The 20,321-nt window shown below is 41.2% G+C and overlaps 1 protein-coding gene across 4 annotated transcripts in view; it reads left to right on the forward strand.

The window, feature by feature from the left end:
• Positions 1-7,459: 7,459 nt before the first annotated feature.
• Positions 7,460-20,321, forward strand: part of MFSD1 (major facilitator superfamily domain containing 1) — a 91,328-nt gene continuing 78,466 nt past the window's right edge. For 2 of the 4 annotated variants that reach the window (XM_066259044.1, XM_066259045.1), the window contains exons 1-6: positions 7,466-7,726; positions 9,158-9,210; positions 10,124-10,236; positions 12,773-12,815; positions 14,184-14,251; positions 15,778-15,886. In XM_066259044.1, coding sequence (XP_066115141.1) covers positions 7,561-7,726; positions 9,158-9,210; positions 10,124-10,236; positions 12,773-12,815; positions 14,184-14,251; positions 15,778-15,886 — 552 coding nt within the window. In that variant the 5' untranslated portion in view covers positions 7,466-7,560. Of the gene's footprint in view, positions 7,727-9,157; positions 9,211-10,123; positions 10,237-12,772; positions 12,816-14,183; positions 14,252-15,777; positions 15,887-20,321 lie in introns of all 4 variants that reach the window. The other 2 variants (XM_066259042.1, XM_066259043.1) reach the window with 2 other exon arrangements.

Consider the following 20,321-nt stretch of genomic DNA (forward strand, 5'->3'; position numbering starts at 1 on the left):
GATCTAAAGGGAAATACAGACATTCATATTTTTTCATACAAGGACATTAACATGCTTGAAAATTCCATAATCATCCTGGTATCCCAATAAAGTATGGAGGTCACAGATATGAAACAATGAGAAAATTAATATGAAACAATGCAAAAATGTGCAGTAAGCCCAAATCAAGTAGTATCTTTTCTTAGTGAATAAAGACATCATTTCAACTTTGTGTCAATCTAAGGTTCTGTATAAATGAGTAAATTTTATATTCTGGGCAAAGGAAGCTGATATTCATAGTGGCCTTCCTTGAAACATATTGCTGAGGGAAAGGCTAATGAATGAACAAGAACATGTACCTGAGTCCCAGAGCTGAGAGATGAAGAAAGTGTTTTCTCCACTCTAGAAACAGACAAAGGCAAGGTACTGAGCAAAATGTGCGGGAGACACAGATTTTTAGGTCATGGGTGTTAATGCCCCTCCAAATTTAAAAGAGGCAGTTAAAGAATGATACAATGATTAGTAGATAAATTAGTTAAAACTTTTCATACCTCCTAGTGAATGGATGTCTAATGGTTATCTGTACCACTAGTTTTGCTAACTCAACTTCAAACTATATGGGCAATCTTATACTACTAAATAAAGTGCATATTTTTCTTTTAAAATTTTTACCTCATTCTAATGAAAATTTACAAATTTTTTTATTCCTGTGATTACATAAAATTAACCAGAGACTGTAAAACAATTTTCATGCGTCAATATATGGAAAAGCTAGACTTAAATCCTAGTCCCACAATTCAAATCAATCTAGTTATTTTTTCCAGACTTTTATTTTTAATTTTTTTAGTGAGAGAGAGAGAGAGGGAGGACAGATAGGGTCAGACAGACAAGAAGGAGAGAGATGAGAAGCATCAATTCTTTGTTGTGGCACCTTAGTTGTTCATTGATTGCTTTCTCATATGTGCCTTGACCAGGGGCTACAGCTGAGCGAGTGACTCCTTGCTAAAGCAGACTTTGAGCTCCAGCTAGCAACCTTGGGCTTCAAGCCAGTGACCATGGGGTCACGTCTATGATCCTGCACTCAAGCTGGTGACCTCAGGGTTTCAAATCTGGGTTCTCTGTGTCCCAGGTCAATGCTCTATCCACTGTGCCATCACCTGGTCAGGCTTTGCCAGACTTCTAAAGCCTTTCTTTGCACATTTCCCACATAGAGTTGGATGAAGATGATTTGGCAGTTGATGTGATTTTATATCGCTTTCTAAATTTTTGCCTATGATGTTGTTGCCTTTGCCGAAAAATTCTCATTCCTCTCCTCTTCCTTTCTTCTCTATTCAGTCTTCTTCATTGTTTGCGATTACGCTCACTTATCATTGCTTCTGGGCTCCCAAGCAGAGTCAGATATGCCTCCCTTTCGTCCCACTTAGAAACTCATTTTCGTGGTGGGGAGAGATTGAGGTGGGAGCAGACTGGGGAGGGAAAGAAGGCACTGAAGAGGTCAGTGTGGTTTCCAGCTTGGCTTCCATGTAGAATAGTGATCGAGAATTTTTTGACTCACATGGCCCTCAGGAGGAGTGTTAGGACGTAAAGTCATGTGAAGGCTGAATCTAGAACTTAGATTTTTTTTGTGTGTGTGTGGTAGAGACAGAGTCAGAGAGAGGGACAGATAGGGTCAGACAGACAAGAAGGGAGAGAGATGAGAAGCATCAATTCTTTGTTATGGCTCCTAAGTTGTTCATTGATTGAATTGCCTTGACTGGGGGCCTACCGCAGACTGAGGGACCCCTTGCTTGAGCCAGCGACCTTGGGTCCTAGCTGGTGAGCTTTGCTCAAACCAGATGAGTCCGCACTCAAGCTGCCGACCTCGGGATCTCAAACCTGGGTCCTCCACATCCCAATCCGACGCTCTATCCACTGCACCACTGCCTGGTCAGAAACTTAGATTTTTGAGAGAACTCTATCCTCTTGTGTATCTGTGGGGTTAACTTTGCTCCAGAGGTTGAGGCAATTCCCACATGAAAGAAACTGGCTGGTCTATGCAGTGGCCATGTGTCCCAGATGATAAAATTCCATACCTATACCCTGAGTTGTCCTCATTTTTTCATCACTTAGTAATTAAAAAATAAGTACAATTTGCTTTACTAATAGTAGGCCAGTGCAGTTAAAAGCAAGTGTATTGTGTAGGTAGAAATGAAATTTCCCATGACGGTAAACTTTTCTTGTTACACCACTTGCTGCTGCAACTCTTTCCTGATTTAGGGGACTTAATATTCACTTAAGCATTTTTCAAGCTGGGCCCTGTATTAGGTATTTGAGATATAAAGATGCACAAGGCTCTCAGGATATCAAAGTATGTGGACATAATTTCAGATTTATCAAAAAATTATAAGGCTAGTTTGAATAATTCCCATATATTTGTATCCAGATGTACCAAATGTTAGCACTTTACCATATCTGTTTTTCTTTCTCTCTGCATACAGATAGTACATATATATATGATATATATATATGATATATATATATCAGTGTATGCACACATACACACGTTTATCGGACATTTGAGAATAAGTTGAAGGTATGTCATTCCTTGACTTCTAAATATCTAAGTATTTTCTAAAATGAAATATTTTCTCTTTCATAATCACAGTACAGTCATCAAGATCAGGAAATTAATATTGATAGAGTAAAACTTATTTAATCATAGACCTTATTCAGATTTTGTCAACTGTCCTAATGATGTCTCTTAGAGCTAAAGAAATCCTGGATTGTATGTAGCATTCAGAGTCATGTCTCTTTAATGTCCCTTACCTATAATCTTCCCTATGATGTTGACATTTTTGAGGAGTAGAGGCCAGTTATTCTGCAGACTGTCCCTCCTCTTGGGTTTGTCTGATGTTTTCCTTATGATAACATCTAATTGTATAAAATAGTGTTGTATTCATTTCAGTGCATAATATCAGGAGGCACATGCAGTCAGTTTGTCTCAATACTGGTAATATTTGATCACTTATGTGGTATGTGCCAGAGTTCTGCATTATTTTCTCTTTATAATTAATAAGTGTCTTGTGAACATATACTTTGAGACTATGCACAAATCATATCTCTCTTCAAGATTTCACTCACTAGTTTTAACAACCATTGATAATTTTTGTGTGTGTGTGTGTGACAGAGACAGAGAGAGAGAGAGACAGAGAGAGACAGAGAGAGGGACAGATAGGGACAGGCAGGCAGGAAGGGAGAGGAGAAGCATCAACTCTTTGTTGTGACACCTTAGTTGTTCATTGATTACTTTCTCATATATGTGCCTTAACCAGGGGGTTACAGCAGAGCAAGTGACCCCTTGCTCAAGCCAATGATCTTGGGCTTCAAACCAGCTAGCAACCTTTGGGCTCAAGCCAGTGACTATGGAGTCAAGTCTGTGATCCCATGCTCAAGCCAGTGACCCCACACTCAAGCCGGCAACCTCCTTGGGGCTTCAAACCTGGGTCCTCTGCGTCCCAGTTTGATGTTCTATCCACTGCACCACCACCCAGTCAGGCAACCATTGATGATTTTTGCCTGAATTAGTTATTATGGTGGTTGCCAAATGGTGGTGTTTAACTTCCATCATTCCTTCTATATTTATTAGTTGGTTTTCCACAGTAGAAGAGCTCCCCTTTCTCTCTCATTTTTTTGTTTAATATTTATCTCAGTTCCAAGTCAAGAATGTGCACTATCTCCACTGCTATGTAACATTAAACTGGAGGCATTAGCTACTGCAATTAAACAGATGATGTCAAACCCCTTTGCTTCCCAGTGCACCCCTTCCTGAACCCCATACTTCCTGAAAGCCCTGTATAGAATCAGCAGCCTGCTTTGCTTGGAGAGATAGTGCCTACCCGGCATAGCTCTCCTTTACTACTATATACAATAAGCCAAGTTTTATCTTTTTTAGTTAAGACATTGGATGGTTGTCCTATCATCCTTTTACAAGCCAAACTTTAAAACTAAAAAGATCATTCTGATTGCTGTGTGAGCAACAGACATAGAAATGCAGCAGTGAGGAACTCAGTTAAGGCTGTCGGGAATCTCTGAGAAGCAAACTGCTGGAGTTATGAGAAAAAAAAGGGTACATTGGACATTAAAAATTATATACCATGAACATACTCAAAATAAATATTTTCAACTCACACATTAAAAAAGAGCCAATTTCATCAATAAGAGAAAGCCAATGAGTCACTTGAAAAAAATGAGCAAAGGCTATGAAGAGAATTCCTAGAAAATATATGTTGTCATTAATCATATAAAAAGAGGCTCATCTCATTCAATATAATAGAAATGCAAATAGAGACCACACTATAATGGCCATCATTCACTTATTAGATTAGCAAAAACCAAAATTCTGATAACAGACTAAATTAGGAATGGTGTGAGAAACAGGCTCTTCCCTGCACTTCTGGGGGGAGTGTAAATTGGTACAACTTTTATTTATTTGTTTATTATTCATTTATTTATTTTAGTGAGGGTAGGGAGAGAAAAAGAGGGAAGGTACAACTTTTAATGAGAACAATTTGACACTGCCTACTAACAAAAATTTAAAAGTCTAACCTATTTAACCTAGGGATTCTACTTTTAGAAATTTATTCTATATGTCAACACATGTGAAATGACCATTGTCCAGGCAATTTACTGCAGTAGTGTAGTATAGTTTGCATGCAGTAATTTGTATATACAGTACTTAGGGAAATAGTATATATTATTTATAGTAGTGTATATAGTAGTTTGGAAACAAACCTTCATCAATATGGGACTTGTTAAATAAAATATAATATATCCATACAGCAGAATTCTTTGCATCTGTTAAAAAAATTGAAAATAATCTCTAGGCTTCATGGTTAGGTTGAAAGAAAAAAAAAAACCTGTGGGATAGTTCTGAAAGAATATAAAATAATTTAATGATGATTACTTCCCAAGAATACTGAACCTAGGTTAGGCTTTAAACTCTAGTCTTTTTGGTACTGCTTGAATGTCATCCCTGCTGTAGATATTTCTTATTAAAACTAAACAGACAGCCTGACCAGGTGGTGGCGCAGTGGATAGAGTGTCAGACTGGGATGCAGAGGACCCAGGTTCGAGACCCTGAGGTCTCTGGCTCGAGCAAGGGGTCACTCAGTCTGCTGTAACCCTCCGGTCAAGGCACATATGAGAAAGCAATCACTGAACAATTAAGGAACCGCAACGAAGAATTAATGTTTCTCATCTCTCTCCCTGCCTGTCTGTCCCTCTCTCTGACTCTCTCTATCTCTGCCACAAACAAACAAAGAAACAAAAAAACTAAACAAACAAACAAACAAAAAAATTAAAGATCTTGTTGCAGTTGTTCAGGGGATATCAGTCTGTTAAGAACAGTAGTGGTTGAGAGTGGGCACGGACCCAGGATAGATTCTTGGAAAGAAGCTGACATGACCACTTCAAAGGTGGAGTAAACTTGGGAGATAAGGTAAGCCATCAAGAATGACTGCTAGGCTCATGGCTAGCAACTGGTGGAGAGACGTGCTATTTACTTCATGGGAGCACCAGGGGAGGGGGGAGGAACAGGTATAGCATGTATGACAGAACTCAGTTCTGTTCTGGATATGTTATATTTGAGATTCTTATTAGTGATCCATGTGGAGATGTCAAGTAGGCAGTTGGAATAGGAGTATATCACTCAAGAAAGAGGTCTGGAATAGAGGTATTTTGGAGGTATCACCATATAAATCAGTACTGATAACCAGAAATATAATATAAGCCACATATGTAATTTAAAATTTTCTAGTACTACATTAAAAGCAAGTGAAATTAATTTTGATAAATCGTATTTGGCCCAATATGTGTAAATACAATCACTTTAATATGATCTGTATAAAAATTAACAAGATTTTACATTTTAAAAATCATATTAATTCATTGAAATCTGGTGTGTGTTTTACACTTATAGCATATCTCAAAACCAGCCATGTTTCAAGTGTTCAACAGCTACCTATTGGACAGCAGAGATAACAATGATATTTAAAGCTGTGGGGCTGGATGTGTAGAAGAGAGGCTGGGACCAAGCCTTCGAGCTCTTGAACATTTAGATTTGATATAGAATAGGAGGAGCTGACAAATGAGATAGCAAATGAGAGATCCCAGTACACTGGGAGGAAAACAAGGCAAATGTAGTGTCAAGGGGGCCAAGGAAGAGGGGGCTGATGCTGAGAAATTGAGTAAGAGGAGGACAGAGGAGTTACCAGTGTAACTGGGAAGATGGAATTGTTTGTTAGTCATTTTGGCAAGGCAGTTTCACTAGACCAGGGACACCTCCTTTGAACTGAAAAGAGAATAGGAGGTGGACAATGGAGACATTATCATGTACAGACATCTCAAAATCAACACTTTCAAACTGATCTATCTCCTCACACTCCCTCACTCTTTCTATATTCTGCTGTTGGGGGCCCAAGCTAGAAATCTGGGAGTCATTCTCAAATTCCCCCTCTCTTTCAGACCTCATCCCCATCTCACCTCCTAAATACTCATTCTGTTTCCTTTGCTTCATACCCGTTTCCCCAGTATAGGCCCTTGTTACCTCCAATGTTCCTAATACTTAATAATCTTCATGGTTATTCAACATCGAAGCTTGTCACCCTCAAAATTCTGTTGGCAAAGCCTGAGGACAACCAGAAAGTGGGGGTCAGTCAGGTTGTGTTGCCAGATTGAATTTTTTAAAACACAAATCTTTCCTTGCTTCTCTGCTCAAAATCCTTGCATGGCTTCCAATGGATCAGATCAGCACAGTCACATAACACATCCAGTTGTTTCATGCCTGTGTCTTTATTATTTCTCCTAACTGCCTCCCCCCCACAACCCCACTGAAACAGGCACCATGACTAGCTCATTCTTACTAATCCTAGCTTAAACAGCCACTTAAAGGAGCTTCAGCGCTCCCCACCCTCTCTGCTGCCACTTTCTGCAAGGCTGGTTAAACGATTCGTCTATTCTCTTTCCCAAATGTCTTCCCCAGGCATTCCTACAGAATGCAACGCTCACTTCTGTCGGTATTCTCATGACATTCATCCAGTCATCTTTTTTTAAGTGTTACTTTATGTTAGTCTAAACTGTGAACTCTGAGGTCTGAGCCTAGTGCAGAAGATACTAAATCGAGTCTGAGTATGAAGTGGAGCACAGAGGCTGCGGAAAGCAACGCCGCGGAAAGGGTGGCGCGCGCTTCGATCCCGAGGAGCCAGGCGTTGAGCCTAGTCGGAGGCCGGCACTTCTCCCCGGGGCAGCTGCGCCGGGTCTGCATCGAACCCATGTATAAGTGCGGCGGGAAACAAAAGGCCCGGTAAGACCGAGGGTGGACGCCTACGGGACCGCGGACCACCCACACCGCTCGGGGGTCCTTCGGGTCCTCTTTGCTAGCCCTGCTCACAAGTGATCACGTGGGCGCGGCCCAGCCGGGTCGCCGGGCGTCCTGTGAGCAGCCGCGGTCACGTGATCGCAGCCGGGGCCGGGCTCTGGGCAGGGCAGTCCTTCCGGGGCTGGTGTGGACGGCGTCCCGGTGCTTGTCCCCCGCCTGCCGGCCGGATGGAGGAAGAGGAGCAGGAGGAAGCGCGGGCGCTGCTGGCAGACAGCCCCGATGGGGCCGGGAGCGATGCCCCCGCCGCCTCCGGGGCGCTGCCTGCCCTCTGCGATCCCCGCCGCCTGGCGCACCGGCTTCTGGTGTTGCTGCTGATGTGCTTCCTCGGCTTCGGTGAGCGCCGGCCGGGCCGGGACGGGGTGGGCGGGCGAGCGAGGGGTCCGTGTCCGGCCCTTCCGGAGCCCCGAAGCCAACGCGCGCCGGGGCCCCCGGGGCTCGGCGCAGCCTCTGGTTCGGCTCCCGGGCCTGCGTCCTGTTCCCTCCGCGACCCCATTCCTGCCTGCGGCGTCCAGGAGCTGGGGGTCTGTAGACCGAGCCAGGCCAGTGTGGTCCATCCTGGCTCTTTTGCTCCGAGAAGCCCCGGAGGCCAGCAGCTCACTTCCCGGAGCCACAAGCAGGAGAGAGTCTAGAAATTCCTCCACTGGCGCTTGTTCGGAAGGAATTCAGAAAGTTTGAATTGCCTACCCCCACCCCCGTCCGCAAAAAATAAAAAGACTTTTTATAAAAAGTTAAGTCTGTTGGCAGTCGTAAAAGTTTCCCATCCTCTTTTGTGTGAGTGTGTCTTGCTGAGAGCTTCAGTGGTTACTGTGTCCTCGGACTTCCGCTCCGCCTGCATTGCACTTGGGGTTGGCTTGGCAGCGGTTGGTTTCGCTTACGAAATCTGAAGACTGTAGGCAGTTTCTGAGATAATTTTGAAAATATCTTCCAGTGTTCCGGCAGCTAACTTATTCGGCAACATTCTGATGCCAGTATTCCATAGTTTGGTGTGCAAGTAATGTGTTTTTCAGGGCTCACAGGAACCGACGTAATCAACAAGTTTAGGAACACGATGGGGGATAACCTGATGCTACTGCTGCAAGACACAAGTAGCAACGAGGCATGCTTTGTGCCTTCGTTTCTTTGCCAGGTTTGAGCCGCCCCCACTTCCAATCCCGTTTCGGAAGGACAATGCCCATCTACATTAGCTTGAAATCGTGACAGTGGGATTGAAGCAAGAACCATCAGCTGCAGGTTTAGGAACAAAAAAAGAATAGCACAAAAACACTTAAAATTGTTCCTATTCAAGCAGATAGATCATTTTTGGTAAATTATGGTTACTTGCCTGGATTTCAGAGCCAGATCCATACCCTCTAATGACAGTTTTTTTTTTCCTCTTTTGAATCCGTAGCTTCTAATATGTGCTTTTAGAGAGTGAGTTAGTGGAAGAATGGAGGCAGTATTATATTTAAAGCCTACCACAGTTGTAGTACTTGATAAATTTCAGTGAGTGTCAATCTCTCTACACTTCTTTCTTACCCACTAACAGACATTTTTCTGTTTCTACTTAATCAGTTAGAGCACTATTTTATTTTTCTTCATTGGTAGCACTGTGTTTACTAAATTATTTAATTTGTGTCATTATGTTTGTAGAATTAGATCTCTTGTTTCAAGTATTAGAGTATTTAAACCCCATTCCTCTGATCTCAGGATACATCGTGACCTCAGGTAACACTACTCTTATATGGATAATGTTACTAAGAAAATATTTGTTCTTTCTTTTTCTAGGCAGCTATTTTTGCTATGATAATCCTGCTTCCCTTCAGACTCAGGTTAAACGGGTAAGTTGATTTTTCGCCTTTGTTTGCTTTAGTGGAGATGTAGCTGTTTTGGCTTCATCTGCTCTCAGGTCGTCTAGTCTGCATTATTATCCAGTGAATCTATTTTAATATCTTTAGCCACCAAATGTGTGTGTGGCAAGGAGTGTTCTTGAGTTGTAATGAGTGACCAAAAAATTCATTTATATCACTTGTTTGTAACTTGATATTGTTTCACAACTGAGATAAATAATTGTGCTGTTTCCACAGTATTGCCAAATGGTAGTAGCAGATTTTTGTCTGCCTCTCACTCTTCATTGAGTAATCATTTGAATGACAAATGATTTGGTAGGATAACTTTTTGCCTTCTTAAGTATGTTTTGTTGTTAGTTTTTTGAAATATGATTATTGATTGTAGAGGATTATGCATGTCAGTGTTTTTACTCTGATTTTGTAAAAATGAATTTGATAGTTAACAAGTTCTTGTGCATTTAGATGGGCTCTTTTCTTTGTCTTTGGACAGGGAGAAATGCATAGATTGGCCTTTCCCATTCTAGAATGAAAGGGAAAGAGGGTACTAGTTAGTTGGGGGGCAGCTAAGATGACTTTTTTCCATGTGGTGGGGAGTCCCAGTGCAGGTATTATAGGGGAACAGGAATATAGAATATACTGTATAGGCAGATGCAGACAGCACTGTCTCCATAACGGGGGATCTGATTGGTCCAGTAGTCTGCGAAGCCTCTAAAATGGCATGTGGACTCAGGTTCCCAGGTGTGACAGTCTTCTGAGGCAGGGGTCATATCTTCTTTGAGCCCAAAGCAGCTAAGGGACTACAAATGATGGAGAAACTCCTGCGTTACACAGAAAAAATGTTTTGATTTGTTAGTTACTAAGCTTAACTGTTTGGAAAAAATAGTTTTGTTTTCTTTCTGTATAGGATATGCATGTGAATACCACGAGATTCATGCTCCTGTATGCCTGGTATTCTTGGCCCAATGTAGTTTTGTGTTTCTTTGGTGGCTTTTTGATAGACCGAGTATTTGGAATCCGGTAAGCTTGAAAATAATCTTACCTATGGGAAAACTCTGATTATTAGAAAAACACATAGCTAAATTAAGGTATTTCTAGAAAGAACTCAATATAATTCTATATTGCTGTGATAATCTGCGTTCTTTTTTAAAGATTTTTCGGTATCTCTGAAGTTGGTATTTGAAAATAGGTTGCTATTTCTGTTAAGATTGGGACTCATGAAATAAGGTAACATAGTTATGCCCTCAATTGGGATTGGGCGGGACAAGGTCTGAATCCCACTGCTGCCACTTCCTCAACTCCCTAGAGCTTCTGAGCTGTTCCTAGCTTCCTGAATTTCACTCTTCTCATTGGTAGAATATGGATAATAATTTCTGCCTTGCAAGGTGGTTATTGTTGTGTTGGAACAGTGAGAAACAGATGTCCTGCCACACAATTAAAGAAGCCAAATTAAGGAGTCTTTATTAATGCTGGCTGTGTGACCGCATGGAGACCTAAGTTGTTCAAATCAATGTGGTCTTAAATACAGTCTGGGGCTAGCTTTTATTTTTTATTTTTTTTTAAATATTTTATTTATTGATTTTTTTAGAGAGAGAGGAGTGAGAGAGAGAGACAGAGAGAGAGAGAGAAGGGGGAGGAGCAGGAAGCATCAACTCCCATATGTGCCTTGACCAGGCAAGCCCAAGATTTCGAACCCGCGACCTCAGTGCTCCAGGTCGACGCTTTATCCCACTGCGCCACCACAGGTCAGGCCTGGGGCTAGCTTTTAAAGGGAAAATTACATACTGGCTGAGGAGTGGGGAGGAGAGGAAGCATAGCAGTAAAACAAAGCAGTGAAACAAGCTTTCTTTCTTTTTTTTTTTTTAATGTTCTTTTTTTTAAAATTTTTTTTTTTTTTTTTTTTTTTTACAGAGACAGAGAGAGTCAGAGAGAGGGATAGACAGGGACAGACAGACAGGAACGGAGAGAGATGAGAAGCATCAATCATTAGTTTTTCATTGAGCATTGCAACACCTTAGTTGTTCATTGGTTGCTCTCTCATACGTGCCTTGACCGCGGGCCTTCAGCAGACCGAGTAACCCCTTGCTGGAGCCAGCGACCTTGGGTTCAAGCTGGTGAGCTTTTCCTCAAACCAGATGAGCCCGCACTCAAGCTGGCGACCTTGGGGTCTCGAACCCGGGTCCTCTGCATTCTAGTCCAGCGCTGTATCCACTGCGCCACCGCCTGGTCAGGGTGAAACAAGCTTTCTTACAATGTTTATCTATAGAGTTAATTCAGGGAGAAACATTCTGAGAACACCTGCAACCTTGCAAAGCTAGCCCAAGGCCACAGTCCCAGAGACCAGCCTCAAGGCCAGGAATAGGGAGTCTTCTTAGAAAATTAAGCCCTCCCCAAAGTCTCTTTGTTTTAAAGACATTAAGTTCTGCTAAGAGTTATTTCATGCTAAGGACCTTTCTATATTTCAGTTATGAAAGATGGATGTACAATAATTGGCATATATGTAGTACTTGCCTCTGCCTACTGAGAATTTCTCTTCCTGCTTTTCTTTGGGCATTGAACTTTTTGTGACCACTTCTGGTGGATACTGAAGAAGGAATAACACTATAAGCTTTGTCACTCCTTGTCCTCATGATTATGTGTGTGTTAGTAGAGGTTTTAAGAGGGATGTAGACTGGGAGTATTTTCAGAAGCACAGTGCCAAGTGTTGAAGGCTATCCTAGTCTGGTGGAAAAGGGTTAAAGACACTCTTGAGTCTTTAGACTTGGGGACTCGCTTTTCAAAAATTTGAAGAATTAAGATATAAAGGATGAAATAAATTTATTTTACTTGACCTAAAGGGATAGAATTAGCTGGAAACTTTAGGAGGACAGAATCCACGTTGTATGTTGCAGACTCTGGTCATTAGGTTGACAGGATGGGCCAGGAATTACCTTGAGACTGTAGTGAGTTTCCCAGTGCTGGGATGTGTGCATCCACTCCACAAGGCTGGGGAGAGGGATTGAATTTTAGAAGTACGGTTTACCCTTGTGTTCTTTAAGCACTCTTTTTATACTGGTGTTTTATTACTCTGAGGGAACATTAAGCAGATATTCAAAGTGTAGAATGTTTGAGTAAACAGATTTGTAATTGTATTAACATGGTTGATATTTGTCCTTTTAAAAATAGTATTTAATTACCAAGAATAGTAACCACTTAAAAGTACTTAATCTGTCATACCATGGAGTTAATCTTAAAGTCTTGATAAAAATTTTATAAATAATGTCCATTTTTAAATGGGAACCCTGGATACTTGTTAAAGATGATTTAATAAGCTTTCTTTGAGAGGTGACAATGGTTTGAACTAACCCATGCCATGGCTAACACCCATGGAGTTCCCCTAGAAGTCAAAGACTTCTGGAATTTAGCATTCAGTCTTAGAAAGGCTGCTGACATCAGAGGCAGACCAGCACTTCATTTTTCTTTCCTTGGTGAGAATTTAGAGGGGTCAAAGAAAACATTACTGATGGATGTGGTGACTGATATATTCTTAATTCATATTCTCTCTCTCCCCTAACAGATGGGGCACCCTTATTTTTAGCTGCTTTGTTTGCATTGGACAGGTAAGAAAAGTGAAAACATTCATTAAGTTATACTGACTTGAATTCTTGTCCAATTCCTGCAAAGATGTGTGTAATGAATGCCTAATTTAATTAAACGGGGTCTACAAATGCCCATGTGGTATAAGGCATCCATTTTTTTTTTAAATAATTTTATTTTTTTAATGGGGTGACATCAATAAATCAGGATACATATATTTAAAGATAACAAGTCCAGGTTATCTTGTCGTTCAATTATGTTGCATACCCATCACCCAAAGTCAGATTGTCCTCTGTCACCTTCTATCTTGTTTTCTTTGTGCCCCTCCCCCTCCCCCTTTCCCTCTCCCATTCCCCCCTCCCCCCTGTAACCACCACACTCTTATCAATGTCTCTTAGTTTCACTTTTATGTCCCACCTACGTATGGAATAATGCAGTTCCTGGTTTTTTCTGATTTACTTATTTCGCTTCGTATCATGTTATCAAGATCCCACCATTTTGCTGTAAATGTTCCGATGTCATCATTTCTTATGGCTGAGTAGTATTCCATAGTGTATATGTGCCACATCTTCTTTATCCAGTCATCTATTGACGGGATTTTTGGTTGTTTCCATGTCCTGGCCACTATGAACAATACTGCAATAAACATGGGGCTGCATGTGTCTTTATGTATCAGTGTTTCTGAGTTTTTGGGGTATATACCCAGTAGAGGGATTGCTGGGTCATAAGGTAGTTCTATTTTCAGTTTTTTGAGGAACCACCATACTTTCTTCCATAATGGTTGTACTACTTTACATTCCCACCAACAGTGTATGAGGGTTCCTTTTTCTCCACAGCCTCTCCAACATTTGCTATTACCTGTCTTGCTAATAATAGCTAATCGAACAGGTGTGAGGTGGTATCTCATTGCAGTTTTGATTTGCATTTCTCTAATAGCTAAAGAAGATGAGCATCTTTTCATATATCTGTTGGCCATTTGTATTTCTTCCTGGGAGAAGTGTCTGTTCATATCCTCTTCCCATTTTTTTATTGGATTGTTTGTTTGTTTGTTGTTGAGTTTTATGAGTTCTTTGTATATTTTGGATATTAGGCCCTTATCTGAGCTGTTGTTTGAAAATATCGTTTCCCATTTAGTTGGCTTTCTGTTTATTTTGTTATCAGTTACTCTTGCTGAGCAAAAACTTCTTAGTCTGATGTAGTCCCATTCATTAATTTTTGTAAGGCATCCATTTTAAGACTTGAGACAATGCACATTAATGTTTTAATTTCACAGATTTACTAACAAGGAATATTAAAATTATTATAGAAGTTGTGACTCATCGTAAGTTACATGAGAGTAATTATTTCTCTTGATTACCTTGGATTTACTTTTTATTGATTCTACATTATAGATTATTCTTGCTCTGGGTGGAATATTTAATGCTTTTTGGCTGATGGAATTTGGAAGGTTTGTGTTTGGGTAAGTTATGTATAATTTTATTTGTCCTAATATATTGTATCAATGTTCAGCTATCAGTTTATTAAGGATTTACCAAAAATGTATTATTGTCTCTTATAGGGGAATCTCTTCAAGTCCTTGAAATATATGTACATAAGACTTTATTGGTTGTCTTAATTTTCTTTAAAGTAAGCAACAATTTTGAGTGACTGTAGTTAACTGTGTGAGGTTTGAATATTAAATAGTTCTCCAAAAATGATCGTTTTCCTCTGTGTTTCACTTTTCTGTTGTATTGAAGACTATGATTTAAACCTCATTTATAGTATTATAGTGTAGACTGTTAGTTTCAAGGTTGGTGATTCATGGACATTTTGCTGTTTCTTAGTGGGTAATGTGCAGGTCCTTTTGAATCATCTTGAAAGGCTGGAATGAGCAAAATACCAATAAGCTAATGTCGCTTCATGAATGTCAGTGTTGTTCCATAAGTCCTTTCTGAGGGCTTCCTTACCTGAGGGGAAGCAGATATTAGAACTATTCAGTCTTTAGCTTAAAAGTATAACTTATTCAATCTTTCTACTGGTACCAGGGACATGTAGACATTTGTGACATGCTCCAAAAACTGTTCAACGTGAGAGAAGTAAAAGCAAAATGTATATAAAAATAGGAAGGGATTCAGATGGAACTGTGGTTAGAAGTGGCTTCATGGGCAAAGTGGGCTTTGACATTGGTATAGGATTTAGATTAGTAGAGGAGAGGGGAACTATTTTTGAACTAGAATGGAATGGTGAAGAAAGTTCAGTGTTAAGATATGGAGGAGAAGCAGGTCCTAACTGAAGGCCTGAGGGTGGAGGGTAAAGAAGGAACACTAAAAACCCAGGAAGTAGGAAAATATAGCATATGGAAGGTATTGACCTGAAAAATGGATTTTTGTGTTTTCACAAAGTATGGCTCACTCTTTACCTGAACATTTTATATAGCATAGATGGTAACCCAGAGTTCTTTTATTGCTTGTCATGGTTATTACTGCGGTGTATCAAGTTTCCTGGAACTTTGCAGTAGACTTTGTGGATCAGGAATTTGGACAGGGTCCAGTCTGAACAGCCTGTCTGTGCACCTGCAGTCTGGAGCCTCAGCTAGAAAGTTGCATGGGCAGGAACCATCTGAAAGTTTGTTGACACACACGTCTGGCACCTGGGTTGGGAGGCTTGGAGACTTGCACTGCTGGCTGGTGTGCCTAACTGTGGCCTCTACATGTGGCTTGGCTTTATTATTGCCTGGTGAACTCAGGATAGTTGAATTTCTTATAAGGTGGCTCAGGTCTCTAAGTGGGAGTGTTTGAATGAAAAAACAGATGTCTTCTTTAATGGCCCAGCCTTGGGATTATAGAGTGTCATGTTCACCATATTCTGTTGGTGGAAGCAATCACAAACCTGCCCAGGTTCAGGAGAGGAGACCTTTTGATAGGGATGTCAGAGTTACAAACCTGCTGCATTGCTAACTGTGGTCTTTCTTAAAAGCTTGACTTTTCTTCCTTTACTCATTTTTAGGATTGGTGGGGAGTCCTTAGCAGTTGCACAGAATACCTATGCTGTGAGTTGGTTTAAAGGCAAAGAATTAAACCTGGTGTTTGGACTTCAACTTAGTATGGCTAGAATTGTAAGTATGACAAACTGAATAAAGCCAAATAGGATACAAAAGATTGAATCTTATAGTTATCTTAAAAATTATAGGATGAAATGTTTGTGTATGACAAATTAGGTACTGATTTTTTAATATATTTTGCTAGACCATTGTATAGCATTTACCTTGCATTAATTAAGGCATTTCTAACTTTATTTCACTTAGGAAACAATCTAAAATGGCTGAATGAGGCCCTGGCTGTTTAGCTCAGTGGTAGAATGTCAAACCAGTGTGTGGATGTCCTGGCTTCAATTCCCAGTCAGGGCACACAGAAGTGCCCACCTGCTTCTCTACCCTCTTCCTCTCGTGTGTGTGTGTGTCTCTCTCTCTCTCTCTCTCTCTGTCTCTGCCTCTTTTTGGGTTTTTTTTTTTGGGAGGGGGTTGTATTTTTCCGAAGCCAGAAACAGGAAGGCAGTCAGACAGACCCCTGCGTGTGCCCGACCTGGATCCACCCAGCACGCCCACCAGGGGGTGATGCTCTGCCCATGGGGGGGGGTTGCTCTGTTGCGACCAGAGCCACTCTAGTGCCCGAGGCAGAGGCCACAGAGCCATCCTCAGGACCCGGGCCAACTTTGCTCCAATGGAGCCTCGGCTGCAGGAGGGAAAGAGAGAGACAGAGAGGAAGGAGAGGGGGAGGGGTGGAGAAGCAGATGGGCGCTTCTCCTGTGTGCCCTGGCCGGGAATTGAACCCGGGACTCCTGCACGCCAGGCCGACGCTCTACCACTGAGCCAACCGGCCAGGGCCTGTCTCTTCCTCTTTCTTCCCCTTCTGCAGCCATGACTCGATTGGAGCAGTTGGCCCCAAGTGCTGAGGATGGCTCCATGGCCTCTGCCTTAGGCGTTAAGAAGAGCTCAGTTGCGAGTGTGGCCCCAGGATAGGCAGAGCATCACCCCTTAGTAGGCTTAATGGGTAGATCCTGGTCGAGGTGCCTGCAGGAGTCTGTCTCTCTGCCTCCCCTCCTCTCACTGAATAAAAATAAAATAAAATAAAATAAAATAAAATAAAATAAAATGACTAAATGAACGTTCATTAATTCAAAGAATCTGAGCATTGTTGGATCTCAGTAGGTTTCATTTTCTAATTTCTTCATCATTTTGGCATCCCTGCTCTGAAAGTCTTCATACACAGTCATCTCCTGGCTTTGTTTACACATTTTTATTATGTATTTTGTGCAAGTCAATACATGTCTGTGCAGAGGCGGATTATGGTCAGTTGAGGCCCTGCGCACAGAAGAAAATATTGGGGCCCTTAAAAAAGAGAGAGAGACAGGGAAAATAAAAATACATGTTAACCATATTTTTGTGGGGTTTTGTTTTTGTATTTTTCTGAAGTTGGAAATGGGGAGGCAGTCAGACAGACTCCCGCATGCACCCGACTGGGATCCACCCGGCATGCCCACCAGGGGGCGATGCTCTGCCCATCTGGGGCGTTGCTGTGTTGCAACCCGAGCCATTCTAGCACCTGAGGCAGAGGCCATGGAGCCATCCTCAGCTCCCGGACCAACTTTGTTCGGCTGTGGGAGGGGAAGAGAGAGACAGAGGGAAGGAGAGGGGGAGGGGTGGAGAAGCAGATGGGTGCTTCTCCTGTGTGCCCTGGCGAGGAATCAAACCCGGGACTCCTGCACGCCAGGCCGATGCTCTACCACTGAGCCAACCGGCCAGGGCCATATTTTTGAATAAATCAAAAACATGTATTATTAATGTTAAAATTGCACATATGAAACCAAACTTGGTGTCATTAGGAAAAAGTGTAAAGTTGGGGTTTTGAGGGGCCCTCCAGAAGTCGGGGCCCAGGGCGCGTGCCTGATGTGCCCGCCGTTAGATTTGCCTCTTTATTTGGCAGTTTGTGGATTTCATTGTCTGGTAACGTCTCAGAGAAGGAAATAGGATCAGTTGCATGAGACATTTGCAGTGATGCCATTGTGGTTACTAGTGATTTTTAGGTTCCTTTCCGTGTGATTGCAAACTTGTTAAAATCAATTTGGTGGTATACTGAGGAGCCCTGAGTTTCTACAAGGGAATTGCAGGAGCTCCTAGGATGCAGGGTGGGGCTTCTTAGAATGGTGGGGAGGCTCAGGGGGAGGAGGAGTGAGCCAGATCTCAGACAGCCCCTCATTTCTCAGTCTGCAGCGTTTGACTCATCAGTAGCGTTTAACACAGTTGACTTTCCCCCTTCCTTGGTTTCTTCTCTTGAGTTCCAGGACACTGCAATCTCATAGTTTTTCTCTTGCCTTTTTGTCTGTTTTCTTTCCACCTCTTTTACTGGTTGCATCTCAGATTTCTCATCTGTAAATGTGGAAGTGCCCCAGAGTTTTGCCATTAGATGTCTTCTCTTTTCAAGCTCATTTCCTTGGTGATCTTAGCTGGTTTTGAAGTTTTAGATAGCATATCTTTGCTCCTGAATTTACATTACTTGTCCAGGCCTTTCCCTTAATTTCATATCGGTAAGTGTAACTCCCAACTTGACATTTCCATTTGGGTGTCTAGAGTCAGGAAAACTGATGTGGCTGAAACCCAGCTCTGATTCCCTGCCATCCCCCGAATTAACTCATGCTGTAGTTTTCCCATCAGTTAGGGGCAACTTTTTTTTTTTTTTAATTTTTATTGATTTTAATTTATTGTGCTTACATAGATTCAAGTGTCCCACCAAATATATCTCCCCCCCACCTCTGTGTTCTCCTCGACAACCTCCTTGCCCCCTCCCCCCAATGCCTTCCCCCTTTCCCTCCAGGATTTGCTTTTCTGCTCTCTATAATGCTGTGTTATGTATACATAATTTCACTAATGTCTTTACTTTCTCTGATCCCATCTCCTCATTCCTCTTCCCTCTGACTGCTTTCCCTCTGGTCTCTTTGATCCCGCCTCTGCCTCTATTCCGTTCCTCAGTTCACATTGTTCATTGGATTCCTCAAATGAGTGAGGTCATATGATACTTTTCTTTCTCTGCCTGGCTTATTTCATTTAGCATAATAGTTTCCAGGTCCATCCATGTTGTCACAAAAGGGAAGATTTCCTTTTTGCAGTTGTGTAGTATTCCATTGTGTATATGTACCCTGCTTTTGAATCCACTCGTCCACTGAAAGACACTTGGACTGTTTCCTGATATCTGCTATTGTAAACAATGCTGCAGTGAACATGGGGGTGCATTTCTTCTTTTGATTCAGTGATTTGGTATTCATAGGATATATTCCTAAAAGTGGGTCAAAAGGCAGTTCCATTTTTAATTTTTTGAGGAATCTCCATACTGCTTTTCACAGTGGCTGCACCAGTGTGTATTCCCACCAGCAGTGCAGGAGGGTTCCCTTTACTACACATTCTCGTCAGTACTTATTTGTGTTGTTTTGTTAATGAGCGCCATTCTGACTGGTGTGAAGTGGTATCTCATTGTGGTTTTAACTTGCATTTCTCTAATGATTAGTGATATTGAACATTTTTTCATATCCCTATCGACCATCTGTATGTCCTCTTTGGAGAAGTGTCTATTCATTTCTTTTGACCATTTTTTGATTGGATTGTTGAGTTTTAGAAGTTCTTTATAAATTCTGGTTATTAACCCCTTATCAGACATATTGGCAAATATGTTCTTCCATTGTGTGGTTTGTCTTTTTATTTTGTTTATACTGTCTTTAGCTGTGCAAAACCTTTTTACTTTGATATAGTTCTAATTGTTCATCCTGTCCTTTATTTCACTTGCCCGTGGAGATAAATCAGCAAATATATTGCTGAGAGAGATGTCAGAGAGCTTACTGCCTATGTTTTCTTCTAAGATGCTTATGGTTTCACGAGTTACATGTAAGTCTTTTATCCATTTTGAGTTTATTTTTGTGAATGGTGTAAGTTAGTAGTCTAGTTTCATTTTTTTGCAAGTACCTGTCCAATTTTCCCAGCACCATTTGTTAGACTGTCTTTACTCCATTGTATGCTCTTACCTCCTTTGTCAAATATCAATTGTCCATAAAGGTGTGGGTTAATTCTGAGTTCTCTATTCTGTTTCATTGATCTGTATGCCTATTCCAAGCTCTTTTGAGTACAATGGCCTTGTAGTATATTTTGATATCAGGAAGTGTGATACCACCCACTTCATTTTTCTTTTTCAAGATGGCTGAGGCAATTCGTGTTCTTTTTTTGTTCCATATAAATTTTTGAAATATTTGTTCAATATCTTTGAAGTATGTCATTGGTATTTTAATAGAAACTGCATTGAATTTATAGATTGCTTTGGGTAATATAGAAATTTTAATGGTGTTTATTCTTTATATCCATGAAGATGGTACATGCTTCTACTTGTTTGTATTTTTCTTGATGTCTTTTATCAATATTTTATAATTATGTGTTATAAATCTTTAACCTGCTTCATTAAATTTACTTGTAGGTACTTTATTGTTTTTGTTGTTACAGTAGTGAAGGGGAT

The sequence above is a fragment of the Saccopteryx bilineata genome, chromosome 2, assembly GCF_036850765.1.
Source record: "Saccopteryx bilineata isolate mSacBil1 chromosome 2, mSacBil1_pri_phased_curated, whole genome shotgun sequence".
In the NCBI taxonomy this organism is placed as follows: domain Eukaryota; kingdom Metazoa; phylum Chordata; class Mammalia; order Chiroptera; family Emballonuridae; genus Saccopteryx; species Saccopteryx bilineata.